This window comes from Oncorhynchus mykiss, chromosome 16 (assembly GCF_013265735.2).
Source record: "Oncorhynchus mykiss isolate Arlee chromosome 16, USDA_OmykA_1.1, whole genome shotgun sequence".
NCBI lineage: Eukaryota > Metazoa > Chordata > Actinopteri > Salmoniformes > Salmonidae > Oncorhynchus > Oncorhynchus mykiss.
Window position 1 is genome coordinate 42,273,603 of NC_048580.1, and position 13,445 is coordinate 42,287,047.

Consider the following 13,445-nt stretch of genomic DNA (forward strand, 5'->3'; position numbering starts at 1 on the left):
TTTCAACTGGTACTTAGGGACCTTCAGACAAGTCTTGTGTGCATCCTAGAACAAAACAACCGACATGTTCGTGAGAGTCTCACCTTTTCACAGAGGGGTCATATTGGTGTGTAGCCCAAACAGTTCGGACGCTACAGACAGAAGTTGGCAGATCAGCTGTACTGAATTCAGACGAGTCCCAATACGCTTGTGGGGGTCGTAGAGCAAAACGGAGAACCCCATCTTGTTCATGAGTCTCATCTTTCCATAGAAGGGTCATAATAGTTTTGCAGCTCTGTCACCTTTCACCCCAGATGCAGAAGTGTGACATCGGCGGATGCGGTGGATTGAGAGACATCCAATGCAAAAAAAAAACAGATGTACTACATGACCAAAAGTATGTGGACAACTACTCCTCGAACATCTGGTCCCCCCCCCCATTTGCCGCTATAACAGTCGCCACTCTTCTGGGGAGGCTTTCCACTAGATGTTGGAAAATTGCTGTGAGGACTTGCTTCCACTCAGCCATGAGCATTACTGAAGTTGGGCGATTAAGCCTGGCTCGCAGTCGGCCTTCCAATTCATCCCAAAGGTGTTCGATGGGGTTGAGGTCAGGCCCCTGTGCAGGCCAGTCAAGTTCTTCAACACCGATCTCGACAAAGCATTTCTGTAAGAACCTTGTTGTGCACGGGGAAATTGTCATGCTGAAACAGGAAATTGCCATCCCCAAACTTTTACCACAGAATGCTGTAGCATTAAAATTTCCCTTCACTGAACCATGAAAAAGCCCCAGGCCATTATTCCTCCTACACCTAACTTTACAGTTGGCACTATGCATTGGAGCAGGTAGCGTTCTCCTGGCATCCGCCAAACCCAGATTTCTCTGTCGGACAGATGGTGAAGCGTGATTCATCACTCCAGAGATTGAGTTTCCTACTGCTCCAGAGTCCAATGGCGGCAAGCTTTACACCACTGCAGCCGACGTTTGGCATTGCGCATGAGGATCTTAGGCTTGGGTGCGGCTGCTCGGCCATGGAAACCCATTTCATGGAGCTCCCAACGAAAAGTTATTGTGTTGACATTGCTTCCAGCGGCAGTTTGGAACTCCGTAGTAAGTGTTGCAACTGAGGACAGAAGATTTTTTACACGCTAAGCAATTCAGCCTTCGGAGATTCTGATCTGTGAGCTTGTGTGGGGTACCACTTCAGGCTGTTGTTGCTCCTAGATGTTTCCTCTTCACAACAACAGCACTTACAGCTGACCGAGGCAGCTCTAGCAGGGCAGAAATTTGACAAACTGACTTGATGGGAAGGTTGCATCCTATGACGGTGCCATGTTGAAAGTCACTGAGCTCTTCAGTAAGGCCATTCTATTGCCAATGTTTGAGCAGTGAGATTGCATGGCTGTGTGCTCGATTTTATATATCTTTCAGCAACTGGTGTGGCTGAAATAGCCGAATCCACTCATTTGAAGGGGTCTCCACATCTCTCTTAAATTGACAGATTTTTATGGGGACTTTTGTATTATGCTAATTATACTGAACAAAAATATAAACAACAATTGAAGACTTTAATGAGTTAGTTCATATAAGGAAATCAGCCAATTTAAGTTGTCATTAGGCCCTAAACTATGGATTTTACATGACTGGGAATACAGAAATGCATTTGTTTTTGAGATACCTTTAAAATAAATGGTAGGGGCGTGGATCAGAAAACCAGTCAGTATCTGGTGTGACCACCATTTTCCTCATGCAGCGCAATACATCTCATTCACATAGAGTTGATCAGGCTGTAGGTTGTGACTTGTGGAATGTTGTCCCACTCTTCAATGGCTGTGCAAAGTTGCTTGATATTGGAGGGAGCTGGAACACGCTGTCGTACACGTCGATCCACAGCATCCCAAACATGCCCCATGGGTGAAATGTCTGGGGGGTATGCAGGCCATGAAAAAAACGGGGACATTTTCAGCTACAAGGAATTGTGTACAGATCCTTGCGCCATGGGGCAGTACATTATAATGCTGAAACATGAGGTGATGCCAGTAGATGAATTGTACGACAATGGGCCCCCGTGTCTCATCATGGTATCTCTGTGCATTCCCATTGTCATTGATAAAATGCAATGGTGTTCATTGTCTGTAGCTTATGCCTGCCCATACCATAACCCCACCTCCACCATGGGGCACTTTGTTCACAAAGTTGACATCAGCAAACCACTTGCCCACACAACGCCATACGCTTTGTCTGAGGTTGTGAGGCTGGTTGGACGTACTGCCAAGTTCTCTAAAACAACGTTCGGAGCAGTTTTATCGAAGGGAAATGGAAATTCAATGATCTTGCAACCGCTCTGGTGGACATTCCTGCAGTCTGCATTCCAATTGCACGCTCCCTCAAAATGCAAAAACAAAATTTGAGTGGCCTTTTATTGTCCCCAGCACAAGGTGCACCAGTGTTATGAGCATGCTCTTTAATCAGCTTCTTGATATACCACACCTGTCAGATGGAGGGATTATCTTGGCAAAGGAAAAAGGCTCAGTAAGAGGGATGTAAACACATTTATGCACAGAATGAGAGAGATGTTTTAATTATGGAACATTTATGGGTTCTTTTATATCAAATCAAATTTATTTATATAGCCCTTCGCACATCACCTGATATCTCAAAGTGCTGTACAGAAATCAGCTCATGGATCATGGGAACACCACTTTACATGTTGCGTTTATATTTTTGTTTAGTGTATATTTAGGGTGTTCCACTCTACTTCTTTTTTTAAACAATGGCGTTAGCCCCTTCAAAGAAACACATGACTGGTGGAAGTTTAATATTTGCACTCATAATTATGACCATAAACAGCTTTGTGTGCATTGGAATGTTTACAGCCAATGTTTACATTTCGGCCAATAGGAAGGAGCACCTGAACTTCCATTTACAGTAAGTCTTTATTCGATAAAGGAGGAGAAGCACATTTTAGTGAAGTGTTACTCACCAGGAAGCTCTCTAAGTGCCTGGGTCCTGCTGATTCTCCATTCTATACGGAGGTTGCCATGAAATGTGGTTTTACATTTGAACTACATTGTGTATAGTGCGGTGATGTCCATCTTGTAGTTTTATTCTGATACGTTTCAAGAATGAAAATACCATTTGATGCAAAAGTGTTTAATTGTAGACATTGCTCGTATTTTAACGTCATTGTCCTCCACAGAAGAGATGTATAATACATTGAATTACTTTCAAATTAGTAAAAATGCAAAAATATATCAAATGTGTTACGCTATAAAATCAGAGAAAAACATATTACACAAGTTATTCTTAAAATTATAAAACCACTTTAGTAGGCCGTCTTACAATGAGATGGCTAGTAGATAGTTATAGTTGACCACTAGGTGGCGAACTATAACTACAACAACATTAAATGTTTAGAAAATATTTGGTATAGAGCTGGTAAACCCGATGCATCCCCACATTTAAAAAAATAAGTAAGTTGTGGGCATGGTGATTCAAACGGTCTATTGGCCTATCTCACTTGATCTAGGCACAACTCATATATAGTACACAATAGCTTTCCTTTACCACCAGTAGATGAAAAGTACTTACCTTTAAGCATAAATGGATAGTACATATCTATTACATTCAATTAATGATATATGATATATACCGGATGCAAAAAGTACTTTGAGAATTGACTGAGGCATATAAAGTGCTTGTTGTTTGATGAGGCAAGGTAAGTTGTTAGTTTCACTTTGAGAAAGACCAAACAGATCGTTGTACTGTTTACCATCAGGTTGAAATAAATCATTTAAGACCATCTTTATATCTCTGCACCAATTCCACAATAGGCTAAACAACTGCTTTATCAGTGGGATCCACAGTTAGATGGAATACTAATTAACCATTTTTTTTTCTCCATTGCAATGAGAGCGTTTAAGCTATGTACAGCAGTACAATAACACATTGCTAGTTCAATGTATGTACACATAGGAGCATAGACATTCCAGAGTGGAAGTAAGAGTTTAAAGTGGTTGGTTCCTGGTTTGTTGTGTTGCCATTTAAGCGGATCTGATCAGCGCTTCATTTCAAAAGACATGGTGTTCTTCACCATCCCATAGGCTTCATACAACTCGTTAACAAGATCCTTCTTCTCCTTCTCAGGCAAGAAGCTGGAGTTAGCCGAGTTTATGTTCTGGAAAACAAGGTGAGCGAGAGAGAAACATTCAACCATCCAAAGGTGAGTATACTGTAGTATTTGACACACATGGTATTATCAACAGTGGTAGATAGTATTTCACGGTATTAAACCACAATGCCAAATTGGAATAAGAGTTCAAATTTGCTTTGTACCAGTCTCTTGAATTCCTCCTCAGTGAAACCCATGTACTCCTGGGCAGTGCTGTAGTCTAAGTGCAGGGTGGAGTTGAAAATCAAAGGGTCATCTGTGTTCAGGGAGTAGTTGGCCTTATCCTTCCTGAATCTACACACACACACACACACACACACGTCATTCCGAGGTGATGAAGTAAACCTTAACGAAAATGAAACAAGCTGAGCCTGTAACTGCAATCTTCATGAATTGGTGAAAACGTGATCCAAAGACGTATCATTCAAATAATATAGGGAGTGAAAGACAGTTTACGTGATGACAGGATGCTCGGTGAAGTCTGGATGACAGGCTCCAGTCAGTCTGCTGGATATGGGACACACCTGAAATCACACAGCATTCCTTCATGTACCTATAGTCGCCAACCTTTTCCAGAAGTGTGCCCTTGCACACTCCCACTCATTGGTTAAAAAAAACAACAACATATGATTGGTGTAAGTTTCCACCATTGTTAAATCCATGCCAGAAAGTGTAGAAGTGCACACTTTAAAATAAGGAGTGGTGAATCAGGACGTAGTCAGATGTACGGCTAGCGGATGAGATGTGTGATGTCTCTCCGTGACCACCAGAGGTCCCTGTGCACTAGCTTGCCATACAGGCCTCCATGGCAGGATATACACAATTAGGAACATGACTGCTCTTTCCATGACAGACTGAGCAAGTGAATCCAAGTGAAGGCTATGATCCCTTATTGATGTCACTTGTTAATCCACTTCAATCAGTGTAGATGAGACAGTTTAAAGAAGGATGTTTAAGCCATGAGAAAATTGAGACATGAATTGTGTGTGTGTGTGTGCCATTCAGAGGGTGAATGGACAAGACAAAATATTTAAGTGCCTTTGAACAGGGTATGGTAGTAAGTGTCAGGCGCACCGGTTTGAGTGTCAAGAACTGCAACCCTGCTGGGTTTGTCACGCTCAACAGTTTCCTGTGTGTATCAACAATGGTCCCCCACCCAAAGGACATCTTGACAACTGTGGGAAGCATCGGAGTCAACATGGGCCAGCATACCTACGGAACACTTTCAACACCTTGTAGAGTCCACGCCCCAACGAATTGAGGCAAAAGGGGGTGCAACTCAATATTAAGGAAGGTTTCTAATGTTTTGTACACAGTGTGTATGGCTTGTTTTATGAGATAAAGTGAGTGATACATCATGTAATATACTGTGTCTACAAAGCTCAATGTGACTTTCATTACAGGTGAAAAGTAACGTGCACATTCTTACCTCAAAATGCATGTTCTGCTCCAGGAGCTGTTTGTACAACACTTGATCCTTCAGTGTGTTGTATCCATGTCCTACTCGCTCTGCTTTCAGGACCTCCACAGCCTGAAGAAGACATCAGATATGGGTCACCAAGCAGTTCAAAGGCATGGCAGAGAAATCACGTTAAAGATGTTTTGGGCTGGGGAGGGGTATTTCTCTCCCCGCTCTGCTCTCAAGGACATTTCTATCCGCTCATACGGGAGTAATAAAGACCTAGTGCCCAAATTGTGATTATATATTTTTTCTATCATTATTTTTCTATATATTTTTTTTTTCATTGTGATATATCAATGGGTGCTGCAGAACCCTCAGCACCCCTACTTTCCGCGGCTATGCACAAACAGGTAAAAATGTTTTCATTTACACGTTAACAGAACTACTGGCTGTTGGGTAAATCCATATGATTTAAACGAAACCTTCCTTCCAGACATGTTTGCCCATGGAAGAAGTGGTGAGAAAGGGACTTTTTGGACCTGAATTTCAAAACATAGAAGTGCCTAAAGTTGACCCATTTTTGCATACCCCACCCTACTAGGAGACATCCATGTCTTCATCACTGGAAAAGATCAATGGTTGAGTTTGATACAGTGCCTTCAGAAAGGATTCAAACCCCTTGACTTGTTCCACATTTCGTTGTGTTACAGCCTAAAATTAAAATGGATTAAATCGCGATTTTTTATTTGTTGTTTTTGATGTCATTGACCTACACACAAAACCCAATAATGTCAAAGTGAAATTATGTTTTTCAAAATTTTTACTAATGTATTTCAAATGAAAAGCTGAAATGTCTTGAGTCAATAAGTATTCAACCCCTTTGTTATGGCACGCCTACAGTAAATAAGTTCAGGAGAGAAAATGTGCATGGACGCACTGTGTGCAATAATAGTGTTTAACATGATTTTTGAATGACAATCTCATCTCTGTACCCCACACACATAATTATCTGTAAGGTCCCTCAGACTAGCATTGCATTTAAAACATAGATTCAACCACAAAGACCAGGGAGGTTTTCCAATGCCTTACAAAAAAGGACACCTATTGGTAGATGGGAGAAAAAAAGAAGCAGACAATGAATATTCCTTTGAGCATGGTGAAGTTATTAATTACACTTTGAATGGTTTATCAATACACCCAGTCACTACGAAGATACAGACGTCCTTCCTAACGCCGTTGTCGGAGAGGAAGTAAACCACTCAGGAATTTCACCATGAGGCCAATGGTGACTTTAAAACAGAGTTTAATGGCTGTGATAGGCGAACAATGACGATGGATCAACAACATTACAGTTACTCCACAATACTAACATAATTGACAGAGTGAAAAGAAGGAAGCCTGTACAGAGTAATAAATATTCCAAAACATGCATCCTGTTTGCAACAAGGTATTCCTAATTATCCTGGCATCTGGGAGACAGCACCAAAGGCAGATGACAACAGGATGAACCCAAAGTGGCTTAAGGTGCCCCCAATCTATACGGGGGGGGTTGAACCAGATATGACTGAGAAATCTTGGTATGAGGTATATAAGGAACAGCATTGTCTGTAAAGGGTAGGCTCTCGACTCAACAGTCAAGGCTGTTGAGTCGACGGTTTCATTATTGCAATAATTAAATCAATATTGAATAAAGATGATTGAAGAAATGACAAAGTCTCTCTCACTTGATTAGAAAATTCCACCAGAATATTTGGCGACCCAGATGGGACATCTAACTCCATCTGCTGACTGTTCCTGAGGACCGGGTTTTAACCGTGCACGGGGCCTGCCTAGGATCTGAAGGAGGGTGTCAGGCGGGTGGTTACGGTGTTCCGAACAGAGACAGATAAATAGGCTGAGACTGATATTTCTTAGAAACATTTTTTTTTGAGAGAGAGAGAAAACCGAGTTCAGAGGGGACTGCCAACTGACGTTAACATCCAAATCTGTGTGTATCGGATGATGACTAGGATCGGTATGACCAATTAACAATGGCATCCAAACCTGTGGGAGCTGGTTATGATCCAAATCTGTGTGTACCGGATGTATAGCTAGAACCTTGGGGGGGTCGAATGACGGTGGATGGAAACTAGACTTCCAAACTAGATTTCCTATGTGATAATATGAAAAAAAAACATGAATGAGAAAAAAAAGTGTGATTAATCGATCTAGTAATACTGGGAGTACATTGAGATGCAACTTAAACAACCCATATGTAGAAGTACGTACTGTAGTTTCAAGAATGGTCTCTTTATGGATAATTTGTTAGAGATTAGGTTAAAGCATTATATGACTGTCTACAGGATCTGGGAGATAGTCTCAGAAAAAGACTGGCATATATTAAAACCCTGAGGAGAGAGGAGAGGAGCGGAAATAAATTCATAGAAGAGAGGGACACGAACAAAGCCATAAAAACACTAATAGAAGCGCATAAGCATTCTAAAAATTCGGCCCTGCTGAAAGAAAATTCCAATCTTAGAGAATTCAGGGATGTAATTAGAGAATTCAGGGATGTAATTGTGAGTTGGCAGAAGAAGAATCATTAGCTCAATACACCAGTGTATTGATGTTAGAGTTCTATCAGCATAATCGCATTAGCTGTACTATTTGTGAAGTAATTTGAGTATGGACATTGTTAAATGGGGTACTTGGTAAATTCGCTCTGGCTATTGCTGGTTGAATATAGCCGGCATCAGTAAACGTTAGGGAAATAACGTCATTTAAATTACTGCCAGCAGCACAGTTAGTCACCAACGTTTCAAATAAACATGAAAAAAGCCTAACCAGCTCTGCTAGGTGAGTAGAATGGAGAGGGAAGATGTATTCTCTTGTTCGTGTCTGGAAGTGGCGTTAGCTAGCAAGCTAGCCAACATTAGCCAGTTAGCTTGGGTGTGAGGCAAGAAAAGTATTATATTTTGTGAGATGAGAAAGTTTGGATCAAACCTGCTCCTTAGCAGATTTTGGGGTTGAATAATCTTTGTTAGAATCAAGGAAAGTGGATATTACGTACCATATTAAAATTGGCAATATAAACTCAGCAAAAAAATATGTCCTCTCACTATCAACTGCGCTTATTTTCAGCAAACTTAAAATGTGTAAATATTTGTATGAACATAACAAGATTCAACAACTGAGGCATAAACTGAACAAGTTCCACAGACATGTGACTAACATAAATGGAATAATGTGTCCCTGAACAAAGGGGGGTCAAAATCAAAAGTAACAGTCAGTATCTGGTGTGGCCACCAGCTGCATTAAGTACTGCTGTGCGTCTTCTCCTCATGGACTGTACCAGATTTGCCAGTTCTTGCTGTGAGATGTTACCCCACTTTTCACCAAGGCACCTGCCAGTTCCCGGACATTTCTGGGGGGGAATGGCCCTAGCCCTCACCCGCCGATCCAACAGGTCCCAGACGTCCGGGCTCTTCGCTGGCCATGGCAGAACACTGACATTCCTGTCTTACAGGAAATCACACACAGAACAAGCAGTATGGCTGGTGGCATTGTCATGCTGGAGGGTCATGTCAGGATGAGCCTGCAGGAAGGGTACCACATGAGGGAGGAGGATGTCTTCCCTGTAACGGACAGCGTTGAGATTGCCTGCAATGACAACAAGCTCAGTCCGATGATGCTGTGACACACCGCCCCAGACCATGACGGACCCTCCACCTCCAAATCGATCCCTCTCCAGAGTACAGGCCTTCGTGTAATGCTTAATCCTTCAACAATAAACGCGAATCCGACATCACCCCTGGTGAGACAAAACCGCGACTCGTCAGTGAAGAGCACTTTTTGCCAGTCCTGTCTGGTCCAGCAACGGTGGGTTTGTGCCCATAGGCAACGTTGTTGCCGGTGATGTCTGGTGAGGACCTGCCTTACAACAGGCCTACAAGCCCTCAGTCCAGCTTCTCTCAGCCTATTGCGGACAGTCTGAGCACTGATGGAGGGATTGTGCATCCCTGGTGTAACTCGAGCAGTTGTTGTTGCCATCAAGTACCTGTCCCACAGGTGTGATGTTCGGGTGTACCGATCCTGTGCAGGTGTTGTTACACGTGGTCTGCCACTGCAAGGACGATCAGCTGTCCGTCCTATCTCCCTGTAGCGCTGTCTTAGGCGTCTCACAATACGGACATTGCAATTTATTTGCAGTCTTCATCTTTCCTTGCAGCATGCCTAAGGCACGTTCACGCAGATGAGCAGGGACCCTGAGCATATTTCTTTTGGTGTTTTTCAGAGTCAGTAGAAAGGCCTCTTTAGTGTCCTAAGTTTTCATAACTGTGACCTTAATTGCCTACCGTCTGTACGCTGTTAGTGTCTTAACGACCGTTCCACAGGTGCATGTTCATTAACTGTTTACTGAGCAGCTCATGTTAAAGACAGAAGCATGCTACAGGGCAGACCAATCCGAACTTCTCTCGGCAAGTCCAGCCCATCCATTATTTCAGACAATCATGGCTAGAGGGAAGGTTCCTGGCTTTTTCTGTGGCTAAACCAACTAGGCTCATAATTTTACAATTTTATTTTTATTTACAGATTGCATACAAGATTGTTATTAAGGCACATGAAAGTTAACATGTTCCACAAGGCATTTCTGCCCCCAAAAAACACATTTTCCTCAAATAAATAAATAAACTTGAAATGTCTCTCCTGTGCAGTAGTGACGTGCAACGTAAGCCTAGCTTATTGAAACGGGTCACATTTTTGTAAAAACAGTTTTACCACCCTGTTTCTAAGCTTTTAAATACCCATAGACTTCCAATCCTTGCGCTAATGTTAGTTAGCATTGCCTCGCAAAACTACCTCCAACTCCCTTCATTCTGGACACAGAGACATAAAAATGGTATCCACAAAATCATCTGACTCTGGGGAAGTAGATAAAGGGCCTCATTGCCAAAATTCCGAAGTAACCCTTTAAGAAAAAAAAAGTAACTTTCTGAGCACTTCTACGATGGGCAAATATGTATGGAAGGCTTCGTTCTAATCAAAAGGGGTGCTGTCAAAAAGGGATTGAATTCAAATGAGTTCACCCTATGCCTGGTAATATGCGGTCTTTGGTTGCACCATTTTAAAAGATGGCTTCCATAGAATGGAAGTCACATAGGCTAGCGAAGACTTTCCGGGAGACATGAAATTGGATAGTGTGCTGTGTGTACTTGTCACGTCCTGGTCTTAGTATTTTGTGTTTTCTTTATTATTTTGGTCAGGCCAGGGTGTGACATGGGTTATTTATGTGGTATGTTTTGTCTAGGTTTTTTTTCATAGGTTATGGGATTGTGGTTAGTGGGGTTGTCTAGAAAAGTCTATGGTTGCCTGGAGTGGTTCTCAATCAGAGGCAGGTGTTTATCGTTGTCTCTGATTGGGAACCATATTTAGGCAGCCATATTCTTTGAGTGTTTCTTAGGTGATTGTTCCTGTCTCTGTGTATGTTTGCACCAGATAGGGCTGTTTAGGTTTTTCACGTTTATTGTTTTTTATTGTTTGTTTTTCATCTTTATTAAAGATGTTTACTAATAACCACGCTGCAGTTTGGTCCTCCTCTCTTTCGACACAAGAAAACCTTAACAGTACTGAGTTGTTTCCATCTGAAATACATATTTAAGTTGTTATAAAAGGGGAGGGGATATGTTTTCACAACGCAATCACTTGTAACATAATAACACTGCTGTGTGTTGAGCAGTAGAGGAAGTCTTGGGTCAAGCTGAACAGCCATTGGACATGTCATTTAAAATGGACATATTTAGTGTTCCCCAAAGACTATAGAGGAAAGGAAAGCTCACCTCTTTCACCACCGAGGCAGGGCCCACCTCTCCTGCATGGACTGTTCTATGGATCCCACATCTCGCTGCTTCCTGTCAATCAAGGTCAATCAAGGTCAATGAAAAGCATCAACACCAAGTTAACCAGAGAACTATCTGGGTTTTACATTAGCAATGCAGTTAGTTCCCGACCTAAATACTTTTCATTGTCTTGAAACTATGTAATTATACATGGATGACCTACAGTCACAAGATTGTTCCAAGACCTCAGAGATTCCAAGAGCTTGTGCTGCTGTCACGAGTAGGGAGATATTTTTTATTTCTTTTTTTGCCAAGGGCTAGACTGAAAAGGACTATATCTCACCAACAACATTTGAGAAACATCAGATTTTGACAAACCCCAGCATCGCTTCTAAAATAAAAAAAAACATCTAGAGCTTGTTCAGTTATGTTAACAGTCTGTATTAGTGCAGTGCTCTCTTTTAATATTCTCTTAAGGCCAGTTGCCCAGATGCAGATGGAGCTTAGTCCTAGCCTAAAAGGCATCCTTATATTCAATGGAGATTCTCCATTGAAAGTGCCATTTAGTCCAGGACTAGGCTTAATCTGGCTCTGAGATACCAGCCCCTAGTATTTTGCCCTGGCATGTCCAAATGTATCACTCCAGCCTCTGGTCAAACTTACCACAGTGTTCCCAGATATTGTCCTGAGGGAATGATTTAACGGTCTCGTATTCATTTACACCACAAACATGGAAAATAGATCTATGCAAAGCAGTACGAACGAAATGCGTGTTGAAACGACGTGTGTCGACTTTTGGTCGGCTTGTTATTACCACATTTATTACCGACTTATGGTATTTCTAAAGTTGGCCCAACTTTACCACAGCGCGAATAGTTTTATTGCTGAAAGTCCTTTGTTATTCTTAAGAAAGTTTTTTGGTTTCAAGAAAATGGCTCACAAGAATGATCTCGCCATCAAATGGGTCTCTAAAGTGACCGTCATGCCTCTATGTACTGAATGGGTTCTGCTACAGAGCAACTCCATTCATTATAATGACAAGAAAGGTGCAAGTAATTGGCCCGTTAGGAAATACATCAACCAATTGCAGGACTTAAATGTCTGCGGTTCTGCAACATCTGTTCTGCAACAATCAAATGTGAATCATTCTTAGTGTTTTCAGTACACCTTCGCTCTATTCTCCCACTCCTTTAAGTTTTGAGCAAGTTGGAGTTTGAGCTCTCACCTTTAAACCATAAAACCTAGCATGGTATGCTGCATGATAGTAGGACCGTGGTTAACCTCATATCCTGCATACGATGTGCATACGATGTGCTAAAGACAACTCTAGTCCTTTAGCATTTCCGTTAACCATGCATGCTTGCACGACAATGATAAAACAGTTGACTAGAGCACATACAGTGTGCATTGGATAGGAGGGGTTCAAAGTTAGGCAGTTACCTCATAGGCCATCCTGTGTCCTGGGAAGGCCTCACAGTTGAGTGACTCGTCTCCTGCCAGATCAATAGCCACCACTCCGTTCTTCTTATACTTCTTACACAACTCCACCACGTCCATGGACCAGCCTGTGCAACGCAACACACACGTTTATTAGCAGTAGCGACCCAGTAAGGTCAAACAGATGAGATTTTTTTTTTTAAACGTATAATGTTTGATTTCTGGGGATGTTTCTGAAATGTTTTCATGCTAGATTTATGACCTAATGGTTATCTAAATGGTCTGCTGCAGTCCACGAATGTGTAATATGCCAAGCATCTCAGTAAATGCTAAAAGTAATAGTTGAAAAGGTCAAATTGTCCAGTTAAAAAATTTAAAAGCAGAATCAAAATCCCCAAAACTGACTACAGAGCACTGTTCACTGGAATGTCTGCCTAAAATAGCCACTGACATTTTGTTACATGTAATTTCAAATACAGATACTATGCTCTGGTAAGTCAGAAAGTTACATCAATCCAAATGACTTAACTAATACCTGCAGCGTTTCCCAAACTCAAGGGGTGCCCGTTTTGTTTTTTGCCCTAACACTACACAGCTAATTCAAGTAATAAACTAACCAGCAAGCTTTGGTCTTTTGAA

General features: G+C 41.8%; 1 protein-coding gene across 1 annotated transcript in view; it reads right to left on the reverse strand.

Annotated features, from left to right (window-relative positions):
• Positions 1-3,117: 3,117 nt before the first annotated feature.
• Positions 3,118-13,445, reverse strand: part of LOC100136795 (adenosine deaminase) — a 34,460-nt gene continuing 24,132 nt past the window's right edge. Inside the window, exons 6-11 of the mRNA XM_021566004.2 lie at positions 12,810-12,934; positions 11,370-11,441; positions 5,581-5,682; positions 4,608-4,675; positions 4,316-4,445; positions 3,118-4,157 (exon numbers count right to left, since the gene is read on the reverse strand). Of these exons, the coding sequence (XP_021421679.2) occupies positions 4,038-4,157; positions 4,316-4,445; positions 4,608-4,675; positions 5,581-5,682; positions 11,370-11,441; positions 12,810-12,934 (617 nt within the window). The 3' untranslated portion in view covers positions 3,118-4,037. The remainder of the gene's footprint in view (positions 4,158-4,315; positions 4,446-4,607; positions 4,676-5,580; positions 5,683-11,369; positions 11,442-12,809; positions 12,935-13,445) is intronic.